This window comes from Pituophis catenifer, unplaced genomic scaffold, assembly GCF_029215685.1.
Source record: "Pituophis catenifer annectens isolate HBS135680 unplaced genomic scaffold, rPitCat1.0.hap2 SCAF_1, whole genome shotgun sequence".
In the NCBI taxonomy this organism is placed as follows: domain Eukaryota; kingdom Metazoa; phylum Chordata; class Lepidosauria; order Squamata; family Colubridae; genus Pituophis; species Pituophis catenifer.
The window spans coordinates 255928112-255950593 of NW_027256881.1; the positions used below are offsets into that span (position 1 = coordinate 255928112).

General features: G+C 36.1%; 1 protein-coding gene across 3 annotated transcripts in view; it reads left to right on the forward strand.

Moving 5' to 3' along the window:
• TEAD1 (TEA domain transcription factor 1) overlaps positions 1–22075 on the forward strand; it is a 217289-nt gene extending 195214 nt beyond the window's left edge. For all 3 annotated transcript variants that reach the window (XM_070957486.1, XM_070957487.1, XM_070957488.1), the window contains 4 exons: positions 8312–8485; positions 17690–17830; positions 19729–19881; positions 21902–22075. In XM_070957486.1, the coding sequence (XP_070813587.1) occupies positions 8312–8485; positions 17690–17830; positions 19729–19881; positions 21902–22015 (582 nt within the window). In that variant the 3' untranslated portion in view covers positions 22016–22075. The remainder of the gene's footprint in view (positions 1–8311; positions 8486–17689; positions 17831–19728; positions 19882–21901) is intronic.
• The last annotated feature ends 407 nt before the right edge of the window (positions 22076–22482 follow it).

A 22482-nucleotide genomic window follows, 5' to 3' on the forward strand; every position in this document is an offset into this window, starting at 1 on the left:
AATATTAGAAGTAAAGATGTTTTATCTCTTATATGCTAAGATATCGATGTTAAGTGAGCCTATTAATACTTGGGATCAGTGATCATGTTTTAAACATGTCTCATATTTGCATTGTTCTGGTATTTGCCGATAGAAAGTGCTAACAGATCAACCTGTATGGGTGATTGGCCATTACCTTATTGTCCCTTTTCAGTCAAAATCCATTATTTCCTTCAATTAGAGAATGTGGAATTAATTGAATTTAGAACATCATTGCTGTGATTGCCTCTTTGGGTTTATATTTACTGGTTACTGATACATCCATACTGCAAATAAAAAGAATCTTAGTAAAGGAAATAACTCGTTGGCTTGAGAGGCAGAGTAGAACTTCACGAACAGAAATAAGACTAACTTAAGGGGAGAATAACAGTAAGTATTTATTCCCTGTGTAATTTAAAAGTGACTCAGCAGAGATGGTATGCCGTAAATAAGAAATGAAGTTGACATGAAGATTCCATGTCACATTTTATCCCCATTCACAATACCTTGAGGTAAAGGTGAAGATTTATTTCAGCAGCAACAGCAAGAGGAACATCCATATTGTTCAAAGATCTAGAGAAGCATTGGACACAATAGAAATCGATAAAATGTCAGTGTCAGTTATAAAAGTTATATTACCACATATATATTAAACAATATATTTAATTATCCTAGATCTTTGGAAGCGTTCTGACAGCCAGAGTACCAGTCAGAACCATTTGGGACAACAAATGTTAAAAGACAATAACAACATAATTTTAACATTGAATGAGAGTACAGTTGTGCTACTGCCATTACTAACAATAAACAATACTTGTGAGGGAAAAAAAAGAAATGAAGTTATACGTCCTGCCTGCACCAAAAGGCACATTAAAGAACCCTACAGGTAGTCTCGATGCTTAGTGTGTTTTACAAGGATTTTGCCAAAAACTGGCACTCACTTCTGGGTTTTGGTAAAACCATGCCCATAGTCAACTATTGGTTTGCTTAACAACCATAGTGTTCACTTTACATCCCCCACATTCATTTTAACAACCACCACAAAAATGTTACAACAATTGACTGTAATGGGCATTATGATTATATGTTGAAGACTACCTGAAATGAGAAGGTTCTTCCTCATGGAAGAGCCACACAGACAAACAGAAAACCAATTCAATACAATGCTGACCTTTGCTGTCCATTTAGATGCTTGCTGGAATTGGGAATTAATTTGTCATCATTCTCCCACCCTGAAAATTCTGGGATGCTTTGCAAGTCTTTTTTTTTTAATAAACCTTTATTAACAATTAAAATCCAAAAATACAAGTTAAAATACCTCTATGACAAAAATACATCCGTAATAATTATACAATTCAACGTCTTTCTGACAGTACATAATTCTCAACTTTCTTCATCTATTCCCACATATTCCTACTTCATCAACATATTTAAACACATTTTAGATCTTATTTTATTCTATACATTCCTTATTTTTAATTTCTATCCATTGATACCAATTTTCCCAAGTTAAGTAGTATTCCAAGTCTTCCTTATTATTTAATTCTAAAGTAAGTTTGTCCATTTCTCCACATTCGAACATTTTCCGGATTATTGCACAGTCTGTTGGTATAGTGGATGTTTTCCAGGCTTGCGCAAGTACAATTCTAGCTGCTGTAGTTATATGAATGATTAAATATTTTATCTTTTTAGGATAATTTCCTTTAATAATCCTCAGAAGAAACAGTTCAGGTTTAAATTCTATCTCACAGTGTGTAATTTCTTTTAGCCATTTTTGTATTTTAATCCAAATTTTTTTAACTTCTGGGCAAAGACACCATACATGGAAGTAGGTACCTTGTACTTGGTTGCGTTTCCAGCAATTAGGTTTTAGGTTGGGGTACATTTTTGCGACTCTTGTTGGGGCTAAATGCCACCTATAGAACATTTTATACTGGTTTACTTTATATGCGGCAGATTTTGTTAATGTATAGTTTTTTCCCCAAATTTTTTCCCATTCTTCTAACTCAATGTTGTGCCCAATATTTTTTGCCCATGCTATCATTGATCCCTTTACAATTTCTTCTTCTAAGTCAAAATTTAATAAATCATTATATATTTTAGATGATAATTTCTCTTCCGGGCCTGTTAATAATTTATCTAATTGTGTAAATTTCAGTTCAAATTCAAATTCCTCTAAAACTTTTCTGTATCTAGAGTGCAATTGAAGATACGGCCCAGGATGCTTTGCAAGTCTAATATGGATTTGTTTTCACAACAAAGATATTAGCTGAAGTTTCTTTCTGAAATGGTAAAAATACATAGCATAGGAAGTCTTTCTAGAAATATTTTACAATATGCATCTCACCATCTCTTATTTTAGCTGTTGTTTAATTGAATCAGGAAAAAGCTAAAATCCGTCGGATACACAGTTTAAAATATTTCTTAGGATAATCTGATAACTAATTGGTTCTGTTGTCTTGAATTAATTGTTTATTTCATTATATAAGGAGCTTGGTGGCGCAGTGGACTAAGTGCTGTTAAAGTAGTACTTAGCTGCCAGCTGCCTACAATTACTGCAAGTTCAAATCTCACCAGGCTCAAGGTTGACTCAGCCTTCCATCCTTTCGAGGTAGGTAAAATGAGGACCCGGATTGTGGGGGCAATAAACTGACTTTGTATAAAAAAGAACACCGCTTGGGGGGGGGGCGAAAGCCCTACTAAGCAGGTATATACAAAAGTATGAAGGCTATTGCTTAATGCATTGTAAGCCACCCTGAGTCTCCGGAAAAGGGCGGCATATAAATCGAACTAATAAATAATAACAAATAAATAAATATATATCGATAAAACTGGCACGTATTGTCATTTTCCCTCATCCTGTTTTAGAAGATCAGTTCAATTCATTATTTGGAATTTGATTGAAATCTCCCCCTTTAATCAAATTTCTAAATCCTAATGAATTTACTTTTTGCAGCAATCTTTGCATAAATTCCGGTTGATTGGTTTTAGGTTAAAAATGAATGATGAAATATTGCTGTACATGATCACCTATTGCAATGCATGATGAGCTTTCTTAGGGCTCCTAGGATAGTGATGACTATATAGGAAACAAAATAAAACCAAAATTATTATTTCCTTATATATATAATATGCAGAAAACTATTCTGGCTATAATCCAGGAAGGTTCTTTAAAATAACTATGGAGTGGTATTTATTGTTGGAATAATCATTAAAATACCACTGAGAAAAATGTTGGAATGGCCTTCTTACATTACACTTTGACATAGGTTTTCTTGGTAGAAACAATGGAATTGGTTAATTTAGGCCACAGTGATAATGAATCTTACATTTCTATTTTCCTCTGTAGCATGTTCTGAAACAAACACAATAGATAATCTTGTTTATAAGTAAAAAAAAAAAAAAAAGCTTGTAATGTTTATGACTTCCTACTCCTATTGGGTTTGGATTGTGGTAGTTCTTTAAAAACAAAACAATGCCATTTCTTAATTGTATGTTAGTAAGTAAAACAAATGCATTCCTATATAACAGTAATTTGTCCTGCTTCCTTTGAATTTCTAAATGAGTTATATAGGTTTTTATCCTAGTATTATTTCACAAGAGCCACTTTTCTGCATTCTTCAAATATAAGAATGTTTAGTAAGAAACCGCCATCTCGAGGCTATATGGTTTACTTTAGACTATGCATTCATGAAAGTACATTATCAACCTCTTTCTACTTTCTGTGCTCCCTAGTGCGAAAATTTAACCTTCTTTTAAACAATGACTACAACAGTAAAACAGCTTAGGATGTCATATTGAAAACAGCAAACACCTTGGTGGGCAAATTTCTCTTTAGAAACCGATGTTATTTTATCTGGAATATTTGAGATTGAAAGAACTGTGACTGAATGACATATATTCATGATCTTTTCAAACCTAGATATTTTTGCACTGGAAACTCAGTTGTAAAGGGTTTGTAACTAGAGTTTTTCCCACTAACAAACACTATTCATGCTTTAGCCATCCAAGGCACACCATGTTATCTCATTGGAAAATGTTAAATTCGTGGTTTATGTGTCAAAAGTTAAGAGCGAGTGGAGTCCTTCTGTGCCTTGACAATTTTGAACAGAAGCAAAACTAGGTTTCAAACAGAAAGGATGGAGAAAAAAGGAAGAAGTTTGGTTAGGCTTTCTTTCCCATTTCCTCAACATCACTTTAAAGCAGGGGTCTCCAACAGAGGTGGGTTTCAGCAGATTCTGACCAGTCTTGGAGAACTGGTAGCAGAAATGTTGAATAGTTTGGATAACTGGTAGTAAAAATTCTGACTGGCCCTACCCCCATCTATTCTCTGCCTCCCAAGCCCCAGCTGATCGGGAGGAAATGGGGATTTTGCAGTAACCTTCCCCTGGATTGGGGAGGGAATGGAGATTTTACAGTACCCTTCCCCTGCAGTGGGATGGGAATGGAGATTTTACAGTATCCTTCCCCTGCCACACCCAGCATGCCACACCCACAGAACCGGTAGTAAAAAATTTTTGAAATCCACCATTGGTCTCCAACCTTGACAACTTTAAGCCTGGAGGACTTCAACTCCCAGAATTCCCCAGCCAGCAAAGCTCCAGGCTTAAAATTGCCAAGGTTGGAGACCTCTGCTTTAAATAATCCTTTTGGTGTAACCTTCTGTTATCGAACATCAATTTGGAAGGAAAATAGCAAGGAGTAATTTAGCTGGTCTACTCCCTTTTTCAAATTTCCCAGCTTATCTCTGCTTGTTAGCATATGCAGATCTTCTAGGGCCAGGGTGTCAAACTGGCGGCCCACAGGCTGGATGCGTCACAGCACAGGCCCCACCCACTCCAGCTCCATGAATGGGAAAAATGTTGTAAAATGTCATGTGACCGCAACATGACGTGGTGAGTTTGACACCCATGTTCTAGGCTCTTTTCAACTATGTCAGTGGTTTCTGAAGCATATGAGCAGTTGCCTCCAAGTTCTGTTTATTGCTCATTAGAAACATGTCATAAGTAAAGGAATAAGACATTCAGTAGAGTATAGCATTTACAGTAATGTAAGAAGAAAATAATCATTCATGTAATGTCAAAATAATACATTTATGTTCTAAGAATATTGTCAGATGAGGCCATACCATCTGTCGCTTTAAAACATATTGGAATTTTTTTTTCTGCTGCTACAGCAGCATCCAGTATTTTCAGAAAGATCTGCAAACAACTGTAGTAGCTTTACAACTGTCTTCAACTTAAATTGCACTGCCTTCTGTAACAAATCCTTTTAGTTTCTGAATTATGTTTTTTCTGAACTGATTTTCCTAGACTTAAAAGCAGAAGTAACCAGCCTAAGACGTGGGGTGTGTGAATTCCTCTGATCTAAAAACTGCTTTGTAGTCTGCTAACATACATGTTCCAAGCCAAACATGTCATAGCAAGGCAATTATTTTCTGATGCTCTGCTGCTGCTTACTTAAACCCAGATGGGACAGTTTTATTTACTTAAATTGATAAATAAAGTTTATGAAAAACTATTGCTATTGTGTGCCTAAAAAATCTAAAGGAAAAGCTATGCCAAAATGGCAGAATCAAAGTATGCCTGTATCTTTCTTTATCAAAAGGCATACATAAAAATGGTTAAAATACTTCTATACCAGTCCAAGGTTACTTCTGAATTATCTTTGCGGTTGTACACTTAATCAAGTTTTAATGCATGTAGAGCCCTAAGCATTTTGAACAGAGGACATTGATACAAACAGGTAGCAATTCAAAATGGACACAGCAGTGTCCTTCATAATATGTAACCTTGGATGTTCCCTTTGTTTATAATTAGCTCTACCATCTTGGTCAAAAAAAGAAGGTAGGGAATTGAAATATTTTAGAGACATTGTTCATATGGATTACTGGTTCAATAGTGTTTACTATTAATAGCAATAGCACTTAGATTTATATACCGGTTCACAGTGCTTTACAGCCCTCTCTAAGAGGTTTACAAAGTCAGCATGTTGCCCCCAACAAACTGGGTCCTCATTTTACCCACCTCGGAAGGATGGAAGGCTGAGTCAACCTTGAGCCTGATGAGATTCGATCTGCCAAACTGCTGGCAGTCGGCGATCAGCAGAAGTAGCCTGCAGGACTCACTCTAACCGCTGCGCCACCGGGGCTCATTAAGTATAGGTACATAGGATTACATCCCAAAGCCTGCACTGCAATAAAGTATTCAAGATTAACACTCCCAAAGTTATTTTTAACGTATTAATCTGCATTTGCATACAGTATACGTGCAATGGTTGTAACACAGCTGTGGGTTTGTCTTCTCTTAAAGGAGCTATTTAGAAGTAGTAGAACTACTAAGAGTAGAAACTGAACCAATAAATTCAATAAAGTTTTGATGTATCAGACTACATGAGACTTTCTAAGTCATAGTGACCATTTGTGGAATATTCACTACCAATCTACAACTGGCAATTACTATAAATTCATACAGATACCTGCAATTCTGCAGGTATCAGAAAATTGGTAGGATCAAAGACCACCTTCTCATTAATTAATTAATTTACTTGTGTGTGAGAGAGGGGGGGAGGGAGGGAGAGAATAAGATTTGTAGAGTTCTGATAACATGCTAAACTAATGTAAATTATATGGTTTAACATGGTTTGTAAATCAAACTACTTGGTAATATGGCCACCTTGTTTTTGATAGAAGAAAGGGGACGAATCTAAATGCAATAAATAAATAAGATTTTCCCCCACAGGCTAAAAAGATTCTCAGATAATATGTGAATCAATCTCTTCCTTCTTTGAAACACTGTGTAAATATTTCTGTTTTATCGATGGGGGATTCTATATAAGCCAAAACAAAAATGTTAAACTAAATTCCTAGTGATTTTTTAGAACTGATAAACAGTATGCATGCAACTTCATAATCCTGTGTTGGTTCAACATCCAACCAGTCTGAAGTTCTTGAAGTGTGCTTAATGTAGCATCTTAATCCAGAATTCTAAAGAGACCGTAGAAAGAAGCCTGAGAAGTAAACCAGCTAGCATCCCTATGGATATTTCAATATAAGTGTTTGGAAACAAGGAATATGAAGCCTAAGTTTGGAATGGAGTTATTTTTATTAAAAAGGTACATCATGGTACATATTATAAGCCTTTTACATATATCGTTTTGAAGTGAGCTTTAAAGAGCTTAGTAAGCTTGTTGCTTCTGCAGTTGTCCTATATTTGTGCAGACGCTATATGGTAATTACTTGGAGTTACAGAATAGGATGATAATTACTGTAATTCTTGTGTAACTGATCGGTATGCAAGTTAAGCCTGCCCTTTCAAAAGCTTTTGCTCATAAGCATTCATTCATTCATGCATTTGTTCATTCGTGCGTTAGCTTCTCCCATTCATTTGTTTACTTTTCTGACCTATATACTTTGTCGTTTAAAACAGAAATACCCTTTCTCTAGCTCTCTAATCTAGAAGATAGAAAAGTTTTCTACTTGTGCTTGACAATAATGTAATTTTGGCTATTGGGAAAGGAAACTATATTTTTTGTTTGTTTGTTTTTGGAGAGGGAAATTCAAATGGTGAAAAAAAGGGGGAACTAGTTAATAATTGTTTAAGTTGAATTTAGAGATCATAAAATGCTACTCTTGATTCTGAAATAAAAAACTGATAATGCTGGCTATAGATGCACATTAATAAATTGGTTTTATTCATTGTTTATACTGTATACTGCACGGATCAGAAAGAGCTGAGAAAATGTCAAAAGACCCATCACATCCTGAACATAAACTGTTTCAACTCCTGTCCTCTGAATGCCACTATAGAGCATTGCATGCCAAAACAAGTAGACACAAAGACAAGTTTTTTCCTCGTGCCATCACTCACCTGAACACCTAATTACCACAGCACTGTCTTATGTCTAAGGATATTTACCCATGTAAAGGCTATTATCCTTCTAATCTTTTCTACTACCTTCTCCATTGGTATTTTATGATGATATACTTTGTTGTTTGCATGTACACCGAATGCTTATACACTGGAGACAAATTCCTTGTGTGTCCAATCACACTTGGCCAATAAAGTATTCTGTTCTGTTTATTAAATGAGGGTTATTTAGTAGTAAAGTTTCTTAGGAATATGAGAACTATACTGTATCTAACTAAAGGTTATCTAGCTCAGATTGAATTCTGTTACATTGCATATGTTATACTATACTGACTATTTCCTTTTAGGAAGAAAGATCATTTATGTTATCAAACTTTTACAAATATATTATAAATATATTTTTCCTTTGTATTTTTCCTTTGTAGTATAACAAACACCTCTTTGTGCACATTGGACATGCCAACCACTCTTATAGCGATCCATTGCTGGAGTCAGTGGACATTCGTCAGATTTATGACAAATTCCCTGAAAAGAAGGGAGGCTTGAAGGAACTGTTTGGAAAAGGACCCCAGAATGCCTTCTTCCTAGTAAAATTTTGGGTGAGTAAGATATTAAGCAAATATTGCCTGAGTTTTATCCATGTGCATCTTTAGTTTTGTGTTTTCTGAATCTTAAAATAAACTTGGCTGGTATACAGTAGGTAGATGGAAGTACTTTTCTCTCTCTCAAGGAACAATTCAGTCTTACCCAGAGACATGACAATAGATTCCAAAGGACATAGAAGGCACTTCACTTGGATTGGCTACTCACGATGTGTTAAGGGCTATAGTTGAAGTGGTTTCTAAAAGAACAGACATATGGAAGACAAGTCCACTACTATATTTTAGTCATGATTGGAAGAAATGTTTGTTCCTAAGAAGCAATAGTAGGAAAGGGACTGTTATCTTTGGGCTCTGTTTGGGAACTTTTTGGAGGAATCTGGGTGGCTAGAATAGAATATTAGTCTAGAAGGATTTCTGCTATAATGAAGAGGCAGTGTTGTGTAGTGTTAGGGCATTAAGGACTTGAATTAGGAGGGGAGGTTCATGTTTAATATCAGCCATGATACTCACTGCATTACTTTGGAAAAGCCACTATTTCGTAGTGCAGCCTTCGTCTCAAATTATTGTGATTGGGAAGAAAAATGGAGGAAGAGGTAGTAGAGATGTCACATTAAGTTCCTGAAATCATTTATTACAAAAATCCAGTGATTATATTATTCGTTACTATCAAGTCTTACCAAATTATCCAATGCCACAGATCATCCATTTGATATAACACATTTTAAACTTTTGACCCAAAATATATATTTACCAATGTTTTAAATATATACCAAAGTTTTACCAAGATAACTTAGGATGCAAATCGGTTATATAGTACTCTGGTTTGACATCCTATTCCAAAACTGAAATGGCATATATTATTTTTTGTCTTTGTTTCACAATTGTAGTATGAGCAATTTTCAGTTTCAAAATCCCAACAAGTCCTGGAAATATATGGACAATTTGCAGCTATTTTTAGAATATTATTTTGGCAATATATTTTTAGAAGAATATGCTCTATATACCAACAATATATATGCAAATCCATTTTAATGCAATCACATTGGATGAATGGAATAGATAGTCAACTGCTAAGCAGGCCCCAATTTGTAAGAATTCATCATTGTAAAGATTGTTCATTGTAAAGAAGATCTATAACTTTAGAGTTTTATTCCCTTGTACTTTTTCAAACCATTTTCCTAGCCACCTTTAAATTTTACTTCTCCTACAGTCTTGTTCCTAAGAATTTTTGTCTTTTTCCTCATATGAATGGTAATTTACTGAACTGGACTATCTATGAAATGTATTTCTTTGGTAGTATGCTTCAGTGATGTAAGGTGTCTACTTCAGCTTTTCATTATATTTTAGAAATGTGAAACCCTCTTTGGAAGATGAATGTTATATCAGAAGGTGTTAATAGAGTGCAGCTACATTTCAGGGAAGAGACACTGTAGCCAAGAGGTTAGATTAAAAAAAAGTAATTAAGCTAAGAAAAGTATTTGACACATCACATTAGCTGCTTAAACCTTAGATTAACCTATTTTGCTAAGTACAGCCAAGCACACATTGGCATCCCTACTGTTAATGCATAATTAGGCGATCATCAGAAAATTGAAAATAGAATAAAACAGCAGAATAACACAGCTATTCAATTACTCAAGTAGGGATGGCCAGGAGGGAACAATCCACAAGATTTGACAGTTAGCATGGTATAGGAGTGCATGCAGAAGTTTGGATGTGGTATGTAAAGGCGATCCAGAAAAGAATATATGTAGCTCAGAATTTAACTGTGGAATAATTGGTGCTCCCTGAGCTTGATTGTTTGCTTGCAGACATTTCATTACCCAACTAGGTAACATCATCAGTGCTAAGAAGTGTGGGATTTACTCCCTGTTTTTATATAGCTTGCCCTGCCGATGTTGGTGGAGATGTTGCTTTCTCCTTGGTAGTTCCTTGATTAGGCTGTTGTTTCCTATTTAATTGTTTGTCTGATGTTAATCCCTGCTTATCTGGATGTAGGCTGCTCAGGAGGATGTGTCTGGGAGAAATACCAAAAGTAGCAGAGCAAGCTAGTGTATATAAACAGGGAGTAAAACCATACTCAATCACATTGATGATATTACTTAGTTAGGTAATGAAACATTTGCAAGCAAAGAACTAAGCTCGGAGAGCACTAAGGATTCCACAATCTTTCCAATACTCTACCATTGAAAGGCAAATGTTTTTAATCCAGCAAATATTGTCTACTATTGAAATATGTGTTATTCAAAATGGTTTATCAGTTGTAAGGGTATTTGTTTTAATTTGATTGGATGCCAATTATATCTTTTTATCAATACGTTTTAATAGTGTGTTTAATTTTATTCTATTTCATTGTAATTCTGTTTTGTCTTTATTATAGTTAGATATGAGACAAAATAATAATTGGCAGTATCTGCCATTGAGCACCACCTAGTAAGTACATTAGCAGTGGAAATGAGAGATTGGGATATTTTTAAAGAAAAGAATATATGCTTTGAACTGAGCGAAACAGAACAAGACATAAACCTTGATCAGTTTTATATATTCACTAGTAACTGGCATAGATAGCTGTCCCATTCATGTTTACAAAGGAATAAACACCACTCAACACAATAGATCTCATTCCTGAGTAAATATACTCAGAATTATGCTATTACAGTGTTAAATTGCTGTGGCATTGCTTCAGAATAATGCAAACGTACGTGGCAGAGAATGCCTGTGAGACAGAGGGCTCCATGAAGAACTATTGATTAATATCAATAAGTATTTTAATGAATACCTACTTTTCAAGAATCTGCATTGCAAAGAAGTATTCTAGAAAATAACACAGGCTGTAATTAGCGGTTTTCTTTGCTTCTTTTTTTTCTTTTAAAGATGCTTTGGAGTCCAAAGCATTTTTGTAATTCAAATGTAGAACAGAGATAAAGGAATCTGCACAATAAAGGGGCATTAAATCATGTCCAAAAATCTCTCCCATTTTATAGATGTAAATATATGCCATAATTAGTGGCAAAGTAACATGAGTTGGATGGTTAACTTTATTCCCTTTTCTTATCATGTAAAATAGATGTGACCTGAAAAAATATAATGCTGTTTCTTTGTCTGCCCATTGTTAACAGCAATGTATTCAGTATAGTTTGTGTTCAGAAAGAACTCCGCCACATGGTCTCCTCCCACGTCCCTCATGTGTGTCTGCTGCCCTCTTTGGAGGCATGTCAATTCTTTGTCTCCATTCACAAAAAAGCCATTGTAATGTTTCCCTTCCTAAGATGTCATTTTTATTGCATAACCAAGTAAGGCTTGGCAAATCAACTGCCTTAGAGAGCTGAGGTTAGAGGGATGCGGCCTGGTCATTTTGACCTAGTTTTGCAACCTCTTTGGAGGTGAAAGGAAAGCTCTGCTGCTTGGCCTTTCCAGTCACCCGAGAGAAGATCATTCCTGCCCAGGGACCTTCAGGACCTGAATACAAAATTCTTGATACAAGTATGTTCATTCTGGTGAATGAATTGGAGAGCAGTTGGAAAGTACAGTGGCTTGGCTTGGGCAGCAAAAAGCTGAGCCGTGTGGCAGCAAACAGAGCCAAAGTTCCAGATGCTGCACTTGAAAAAAAAAAAAAAAGAGAGAGAGAGAGAGAGAGAGAGAGAGAGAGAGAGAGAGAAGAAAAGAAATTGGAACGAATCTCTGCCCTTTGATCACTGTTCACTGGAAGGAGAGGAAGCATAATGCACTCCTATGAATGACAACTCATTGCAACTCATGCTAATGGTAGGAAGCCTCAATGCCATTTAGCAAATGACCCTCCGTGTTCAATTTTAACTACTGCATATTTTGTCTGTTAATTATGCTGCTCCCTCAGGAAATGCAGTCTAGGATTTTCCCCCCACCCCATCCACCTGTTCAAGGCAAAAGAATTTCAGTCTCTTTTTGCAAATGTTGCTGGGATGGGGGGTGGGGGACTAAGCAAATTGTTAAAGTAGCTGTTGTAAAACACATGCAGGCAAATGCCTTCTTTTCCCAGATTTTAGTCTTTTTTTTTTTTTTTCACTTAGAGCAGTCTTGTTTTCAGCCAGCTCTCTTTCAATGCCTGCTGTGGGCCTTCAGCAGGAGCTGTTTGCATGCATCATGTCAAGCAGCTGATAGGCTTGGTATGTAAAATTTCCAGCACTCAGTACTGTCAAGCTGCATTATATTGATGGATGAATACATTATATGTATCAACAGGCGCAGAGAACAAGTGTCTGGGAAATGGCCAGTACTATTTTCTAGGATGTTGCTGAAGTATTTGCATTAAAAGGAAATCTTAACACTGAAACACTCATGTGATTTTAGACTATAATTTGCTACTACTCTTGCCTTGAAAATATGATGAAAGCAGGAAATAATCCAATTCTCTGTTTCCAGTTGGATTTAATCATACAGTTCAAATCTTGGATTAGATTTAGATGTTAGATGTTTCTTCTTCCACCTTCCCCTTTTTGATTTGAACAGCGTGCTTTTGCAAATGTACTCGCCAACATAGAAGAAATAGAAAAGAAAAATACCATCCAAAACTTAAAATTTCATTTCATGAAGTACGCTTATTAAAAGTTACTTTATATAAGCTTCAGTATTAGTACTCATACAAACTCGGTACTAAATGCGCTAAATCAAGGAGTTGAGCTGATTGAGTAGACAGAATTTCTACTGGTCCCAAAGAAATTCATCTCCTGAGTCATATAGAGCTTCAGCATCTTCACTTGGGCCTAGAAATCACACAATGCGGCTCCCACAGCAGTTGTATTATAGGGCAACAATGAGGCTGCCCAGTAGACATATGGAGCATTGCACTATACACCAACTGAAACCCTAATAATAGAAGGGTTATAATAATATAATATATTATTATATTATATATTATTATATATAATATAATAATAGAACTCCAACTCTCCCCTCACCATAATTAACTGGAACCTTTGAAGATGAGCAAATCCACCATAAAATGATGCCTGCAACTCCCTTGACTCTTAACTTCAAAGGATACTATGATCAACACTATTCCAGCAAGAATAGCTGTTTCAAAAAATGCTGTGATCAATACTATTCCAGCAAGACAAGAGTAATCATTTCCCATAATCTGTACCTTACCGCCAATAATCCATGACAGGGACCATTGCAATTTTAGTCTTATGCCTAGATCTGAATCCTGACTGTCTTCGATCTGGAAAATATTTTTTTTCCTGTCCCTTGTCTTTTTCCAAAGGGAAAGCATATATGGGATAACAGTTGTCTAGTACAGTATACATAAATTCAGCCTCTTGAAGAATGGGCCTCCTTTTAATATTTCTAGAACCCCAAACATGATTTGATTTTATGATCTTTGCCTCAGCAGCAAAGGCATCTAAGGCAGCGATCCACAACTTTTGCAGCTCGGCAGTCCAGCAGGGAAGAGAGGGGAAGTGGGCCACTGAAGCAGCAGACCGTGTGCACACACAGCCCTTGCACAAATGGCAGGCTGGTGCACACATTTGCAGTTCAACTTGCACAAAAGGCAGGCTGGCATGTCGGCCCAACACTCACGCAAGTTGAGTTGCATGTATGGGCCTGCATGCGCACTCTGGCCAACCATTCACATGGCCCAATTTTGAATAGGTCACCAATAGTAGACTGCGGCCCATGGGTTGGGGGCCCTTGCCCTAAGATACTCATGTCGGAATGTTGAAAACAGAAGACGATGATAATTTACCTCATGAGAGTTGCTACTTAAGACAATGACTAAGACCAATAACATTCTGATGATAAAAGTAGATCTGCCATTGTGACCAAAATGACTACTCCTGATAGAAAGATGATTCATACACCACAGAATAATTACATTTAATACAGTATTTTTTAAAATCCGTAGGATGGCTTTGCCTGACAAAATAACTGTCCTTATGTTCAGATATAACAATTAGTCAACTGTGACAGCAGATTGATGGCAGATTGATTTCACTATCTTTTAAGAAAAGTCCCTAGCAAATTATTTGAGATTCTACAATATTAAAAGTATACTGGTGGTAGAACTAAAATAAATAAATAAAATGATGGTGAGGTCATGTGGAAGTAGGAAAGAAAGATTATATTACAGACTTTTTCATACTAATTTCAATATAATGTCTGCAAAAATGTTCTTAATAAAAATTGGGTTCATTTGTAAAGCTTTTTCATGTGCTTTACAAGACACATGTTGTTGCAGTCTAAACTAGGGATACTTATTCAGATCTGAGTGTTTGGTCTTTAAATAACCAGTCCCATGAAGATTTGCAAAAAGATGTATTGCTAAGGAAATCTCAGTAATTATATTTCTCTTCCAGTTAGATGCAAATTCTTTGGAGTTAACTAACTAGTGACAGGAATACATGCAAAGCCATCCCAAATCTTCAAACTCCAACCTATGGGCCCTGTATTCATGTTTATTAAAATAATGTGGGAGCATTAACATTAATGGGGGTGGCACCATGACATAGTGGTTAAGACACTGGGCTTGTTGGCTGGAAAGTCGTCAACCCAGGTTTGAGATTCAAGCGTCACATGATGGGATGATCTGTTGTCACCCCAACTCTTGCCAACCTAGCAGTTTGAAAGCATGCAAATGCAACTAGATAAATAGGTACCGCTTTGGGAGGGTAACAGCGCTCCATGACCTCTTGCTGGCCACATGATCACAGATACGTCTTTGGACAGTGCTGGCTTCAATGGTCTAGAAATAAAGATGAACACCACCGCCTAAAATCAGCTATGTTTAGCAGAGTAAAATCGTCAGGGACCCCTTCTTTTATAAACATAAATACAAATTTCATACAAATAGGTTCAGGCTGATCTTATACATTTTTCTTTGCTTCACTTGTCCCTTTTAATATAGTTGGAAAAAGGACGTAATCATTGCAAAGAAATATCTCTTGCTGCACTCATGCTGATTTTATAATAGAAGGGTGATCCTTGGAGTGCTTCAACACAAAGCAGTTCATTGTCTTTATTCTTCTAGACCTCACATTCTTAAGAAGCCAAGCTAAAAGGTGGCCAGAGGATCATGCTTTATTTTAATGTGTTCCTATTGCTTCCTTTCCCATGAAAGGAGGTTATACACCACTTGCTAGATAAAAGAGGAAGTCAGTAGAAATGGGATAGTAGGGGGTTGAGGAAAGGTGGAGATTAGAAATAATTTATTTGAGGGAGAAGGAAAGTCCTCAGTTAACACTAAGTGGAAACTCCATCACTAAGCAATGCAGTTGTAAAGTGTGATATCACATGACCACACCGACCTACAACATGGGGTAGCCATGCCAACAACAATTGGCTTTTAAATTGGGTTTTAAATGTTTTTTAGATAAATTGGATGCTTTTAATTTTTTGAGCCTAAATTATTTAATCTGTTTTTAATAGTTTTTAACTTTTGTATGTCTCTGTATTTTATTTTGGCTGTTCACCGCCCTGAGTCCTTCGGGAGTAAGGCGGTATACAAATATGATAGATAGATAGATAGATAGATAGATAGATAGATAGATAGATAGACAGACAGACAGACAGACAGACAGACAGACAGACAGACAGACAGACAGACAAACAGCAGGTCTGGTTACAACCATTAAGCAAATCCTCTGTGGTTGTTAAGTGCGGAGTCATGCGGTCACCATTTGTGACCTCGTGCTGGCTTCCCCATTGACTTCGCTTGTTGGAAGCTGGCAATAAAGTCACAAATGTTGATCATGTGGACTGCAGGATGCTGCAACCATCGAAATTACAAGTTGATTGCCAAGTGCCCAAATCACAATCATGTAACTCCAGAGTGACGCTCCAACAGCCACAACTTTAAAGATCAGTTCAGTGCCCTAGCATCAGTCACTCAACGAATGGTCATTAACCAAGGACAACCTCTTTTTGGGTTGGGAGAAGGATGTTGCAGAATATAACTGGGAGTCTTGCATGTTAACAAAATTCAGGAGAAAGTTAGAAAGGAAAATATCTGAGTGCTGAGCCTAAAAGAGAACTATGACTTTCTGGGATGAATACATCACTTTTGTTTGAGAAATGTGAGGTGGAAAAGAGGGAATTGAGGTGATGGATAATCCTGAATTATATAAATACTCAAGATAAATTTTTAATTGCATGCAGTCAGTTTCTGTGTTTTTTAGCCTCCGGAGTTTACTGTTCTCTGGGATTAGCTGCATCCATCACAAATGCTGCCAATCATCCATTTTATGATCACATTTTGGTTACTTTCGCCAAACAACGCTATCTGCAAAATGTTTGGATAATTCTGTTTTATTATAAAGTCACTCCATCTTTGCTGTGGACAAATTACAAATGTGGTGTTGGGTGGGAGGATTTGAATAGGAGATTTTTCCTGCAAATTTTCAATACTTTCTCCAAGTATATGCTAATGTGTCTCTATTCTTGCTTTGTGTAAATATTTACACTCTTATCCATTCTCTTTCCTGTAAGCTTCTGAGAAATTTTCAAAGGGTGGGGTTGCCATTTTCAGTGGCTGTGATGAAGAATATTGGGCAATCTTCCTTACTCTTCAATGACATATATGTCATATACAGTAGCTATATTTTCACGCCTATGAATTTATATCAGTAATCACTCTGACCTGTTTTTACAAGTTGGTGTAATTAAATGAATTATAGCTTATTTTCCCAGTGATCTAAACTGTACCTATGCCACCTGAGTTTGTGAAGTTGTCATTATTTGTGGTGGATTATTATATAAACAGTGTATGATATGATTCATTATTGGCATGTGGAATTATTGAATGTTCTCTTTAAAAGCAAAGAGAACCCTAACCCAAGCAAATAAAGGACTATATATTTTTAGCTCTTTTCATTTCAAAGAGTGACTTATTTATATGTATCCAGTTCAAGTTTTTTTTTGGGGGGGGGTGGAGAGATATTCTTTGCATTGAATAGCTATATCCTCTTAATTCTTTGAGTTAGAAACTGGATAGTTAAAATAGTCAAAAGCTTTTATGGGCCAGGAATTTTGAATCCAAGCCTTAAATGAAATAACCCTGCCTTTCAAAATTACAGTGGAAAGTCACTTGGCAACAAATGTAAACCTGCAGTGAGAATCAAGGTGATATATTTCTTTGCATATCACTGGGCTGTTTTTGGTTCCAGGGTGGCCTACATAAAGATAGAATGCTAATTGCTTCTTATATAAATGCTGTTTTCCTTACAGGCGGATTTAAATTGCAACATCCAAGATGATACAGGAGCATTCTATGGTGTAACTAGTCAATATGAAAGTTCAGAAAACATGACAATCACCTGTTCCACCAAAGTCTGCTCATTTGGAAAGCAAGTGGTGGAAAAAGTAGAGGTAGGGATTATTGTTGCTATCTCATACTTCTCTTTTTTTAAAAAAGAAATGCCTTCTTTCAAATTGTCCATCTGAATCAATGCAACTTCAGTTACGCTAATATAAAATTGTTGTGGTGTATATTTTCTCCATGTACTTAGGTATCTTTTTGGAAAAAAGTGACTAGGGAAGTGGAATATACTCCCTGCTATTCAACTTGAACTAATTTGCTAGGAGAATTTTCTATAATGAGTGCCCTTTAAAATCCTTAAAGCAGTCTGGCTGTTTGGCAGCTGTAGTATTTTGTATTGCAGCTTGCTCATTAAATCTCTTTGTGGCTCAGATATGTAAGCATGCATCCCTGTAACAGCCTTATTCACTATTTTTGGAGAAGTCTAAAATTCTGTTTTAGCCTACATATTTCCTTTGCTGAATCATAATATAATACTTAGCAATAGCACTTATATGTCGTCCCATAATGCTTTACTGCATTCTCCGGGTGTTTCCAATGTCAGCATATTGCTCCCAAAAGTTTGGGTTGTCATTTTGACCTCGGAAGGATGAGGTCAACCTTGAACCCATCAGGATTGAACTTTGGGCTGGGGCAGAGTTTGCCTGCAATATACCACATTCTAACTATCATGCCACCAGGGCTCCTGATATACTTGCTTTTAGCTCAAGAATTAAGAACTCTTACCTAAATTCTTGGAACTATGAACGATCTGTTTTATAGATTTGAGAATTCACCACATACTGAATAGGGAATATTTCAAAATCTTCCTTAATGTTCTCAACTGATAAAATATGGATGATGATATAGGTATCTGCAAAGAAAGCCCTCTGTCAAGTACACTTTTCCATTACGCTGTATATGAAGCTTCATTTGGCAGGCAAACACACCATAACAATGATGCTTGTTGCTAAAAATGCATCTGTGGCTTATAAAATTTAAACTATTAAATTAAATTGGGATTGGCTTCTGGGTATATCAAGCGGGCATCAGAGTGTTGCACTATTCTTATTTTGCCTTACTGCAATTATCAAAGCACTGCTTAAGATGATGGGTTAAACAATGTAGTATTTTCCAGCATATCTTTTCTGACAAAGTAACATTTCAGCTCCATTGTATGTTTAATTCAGTAGAATTATATATTTAATTAAGAGCCACAGTTGACAATAATATGAATAACTTCAGTTTATGCAAGTGGAGTTTTCCTTGCTATCCTGATTTCTTATATTTTCTCCTTTTATTTATTTATTTATTTATTTATTTATTTATTTATTTTATTTATTTATTTATTTATTTATTTATTAGATTTTTATACCGCCCCCTCTCCCAAAGGACTCGGGGCGGTGAACAGCCAAAATTAAAAAAACATACAATATAAACATTAAAATACGTTTAGAACAGAATTAAATCCAAAATGGCTCCCCAATTTAAAACGCCTTACCCATGACCCTATAAATAAGACGAATTTAAAATTTAAAATTTCCACATTTAAAAAGGGGGAAGATTTAGGCCAGGCCAGCTTGATAAAATAGAAAAGTCTTCAGCTCGCGGCGGAAGGTGCGCAGATCCGAGATCCTACGTATCTCCGGGGGGAGCTCGTTCCAAATCATAGGTGCCCCCACAGAGAAGGCTCTCCCCCTATACACCCCTAGCCTCTAGTTTTCTTCAGAGTGTCTTCCCCATCTATTTTAGACAATTGAAGATTTGCATTGGGTTGCAGAGGGAGAGAAAGTTAATTCCATTGATGGGTGCAGTCTAAATAAATACTCTTAATTTGTTATGCTTTTACAGTATTTAATTTATTATATTTAAGCACTGGTTTAATTGAATGAGGAAATAAAATGGTTTCTAAATAATTATTTGCAATTCCTAGTTCAATTTTCAACTTTCTTTTTGTTTTTCTTCTTAGACGGAATATGCACGGTTCGAGAATGGTCGGTTTGTGTTTAGAATAAATCGCTCCCCAATGTGTGAATATATGATCAACTTCATCCACAAGCTCAAGCATTTACCAGAGAAATATATGATGAACAGTGTGTTGGAAAACTTTACAATTTTGTTGGTAATAATTTTCTTCCCTTTGCTCACTGTTCTCTGGAGTGTGTTGGGAGGAGGTAGATGTTTCTTATGATTTGTTTTAATGAGTTAGAAATGCAATGTCCTTCAGCTGAGAGATATGTCATTTCAAAGGAGGGTTCTGATTTTTAATCTTTCCTGATAGGACAATATTTGAAACTTTATGTGCTGAGGATTCAGGGTTTTTAAAATAAAATTTTAGGAGTCAGAAACTGACAATGCTAACCTAGGATTTTTAAACATGATCTGTTGAACAAGCCATTGTGCCTACCTCAAATATGAAATCAAGGCACAATGGAATGATTGCACAGTGCATTAAATGAAACGAAAAGGAAATTGCATTATGGCTTAATATTTCATGTGAATTTAGGCTGATTTGTGCCTTAATGGTAGAAATTTGGCTGTGTTTATACTTGGAGCTTCTTCCTCTTAGCCTCATCTGTGAAGGCTAATGGGAATGAGATACCGGCATTCGCATAAGCCTGTTATGCACTAATGTGTGACTATTAATTATGTTAGCAATGGAGTTTACATGTTTTCTTTGGACTGGGTACCCAATGTGTTTATCTCATAGTATTCTGAGTGATGAAGTGGGATTCGGGGAAGAAGCTGGCACCTCTTTAGTACAAAGTGCAAGGAAGGTAATGTTTCCTTATGGCATTTGGCAGTTTACTCATTTTAAGCAATGTTCGGTGTTAGCTATCGATTTTCAACAGGCTGTATTTCAGAAGCTCCTAAAATTCTTGAGAACTTAGAAAGATTGGATACCAGGACATCTAATATAATTTAGATCCATCTATGTAACTTACTATACCTCTGCTTTGCCTCTCTTCTCTTCTCCAATACTCCTAACTCTACCCCCTTTCTGAGCACTTTAGAAATGCAGAGAAGCTCAAATAGCTCAAGCCACCTGTCAGCCTGCAATAGAAGAGTTTCGGAGTAGCTGTGTGTATTCTCTCCGGGCTTTAAAGCAAGATACATAGAATGGAAGTGCTCACTAACAGTTCCAAAATTCTAAATTTGAGTAGGTTTGGTTCCATTTAAAACGTGGTTGGAAATTCAGATTTCCAAATGTTAGGATGGAACAGGTTATTAAAAAGTTAGGTGGTTCTACAATTGCACTAATATATTCTCTTTTATTTTAAGGGGCACAATAGCATAGCATTTAAAAACGCTGAGCTTGTCAGCTGGAAATGACAGCCTGGGTTTGAGACCCGAGTGCCACATAATGGGATGAGCTCCGGTTACTTGATACAGCTCCTAGCAGTTTAAAAGCTAGCAGTTTAACTTAGCAGTTTAAAAGCATGAAAAAATGAGTAGATAAACAGGTAGCATTTTGGTGGTAAGGCAACCGTGTATAGTCATGCTGGTCACATGACCACGGAAGTGTCCTTGGCCAATAGTGGCTTTCTCTGCCAAGAAACGGAGATGAGTACTGCCCCCTAGAGTCAGACACAACTGAAAGGGGAAATCTTTACCTTTATCTTTATTCTCTTTTTAAAAAGTAGAAAATATCTGTGAACAATTTTTTAAAAATCTTTATGAAAGCTTTCATGCTATTAGCCTCCATGTTTTCTCAAAAGTATCCTTAAACATCTGGAGCAAATTTTGGAAGAAGGTTGCAGAAGAAAGAACTACTTATGTTCCCACTTCTTTGTGTTCATGGATGCTTCAGACTTTTTTTAATTAACTAAGGGACAGGGTTTAAAATTAGTATTTTCCTTAAGAAAATTCCAAAAATATTCCTTCAGAGTTTGACTTTGAACCAATTCCACCTTGCCTTGTTCTCATGTGAAGGTAGAATTGAAAAATCTAACTTAAAAACTGCTTGTTTAACAGACCGGGTGAGTTTAGAAATATGTCATTTGTTGATATACAAACTGAAAAAGGTGCCTGCTTTTGAAATGACATCCTTTACTTTTGTGTCCCTGTGGCAAAATACAGGTTTCTAACGTGTCATCTTCTTTCTTTCTTTCTTCTTTTTTTCACGTAAAAAACCCAAACAGGTTGTAACAAACAGGGACACTCAAGAAACGCTCCTTTGCATGGCTTGTGTATTTGAAGTTTCAAACAGCGAACATGGTGCACAGCATCACATCTACAGGCTTGTAAAGGACTGAACAGTTATTTATAGACACCTTTTCAATATGACTCCTTATGAAAATACAGACTGTCAACCTCAACACTAAGTGGCAGTTTTCTTTGGCTGAGCTGTCCCCAACATTTTTCTAAACCTCATTGGAATGTGTTGATAAATATTGTAGCTGTGAAATTCTGGTACAGTTGTACAAATTCTTTCTTAAAACAAAGTGTTCTTTAAATTTATAAAGCCACCCTTTTGGAGGGAGACTATATTTAAGAATTTGTGGAAGTTTTAACTTGTGTTAGAAAAATGTAAGACAGAACAATTGCCATGGAAAAGCTTAACAGCAGTTATAAGAATTTATGAGGTATTTTGTCTCAATTAATAAAATCATGTTTCTAAGGTGCAAGAATGAAATGAATTTTGACTAAGCATAAATTAGCACACAATTTTTTTTTAAAAAAAAGTATCTTCATAACTGATTACTGTGGAAAATACCGACGA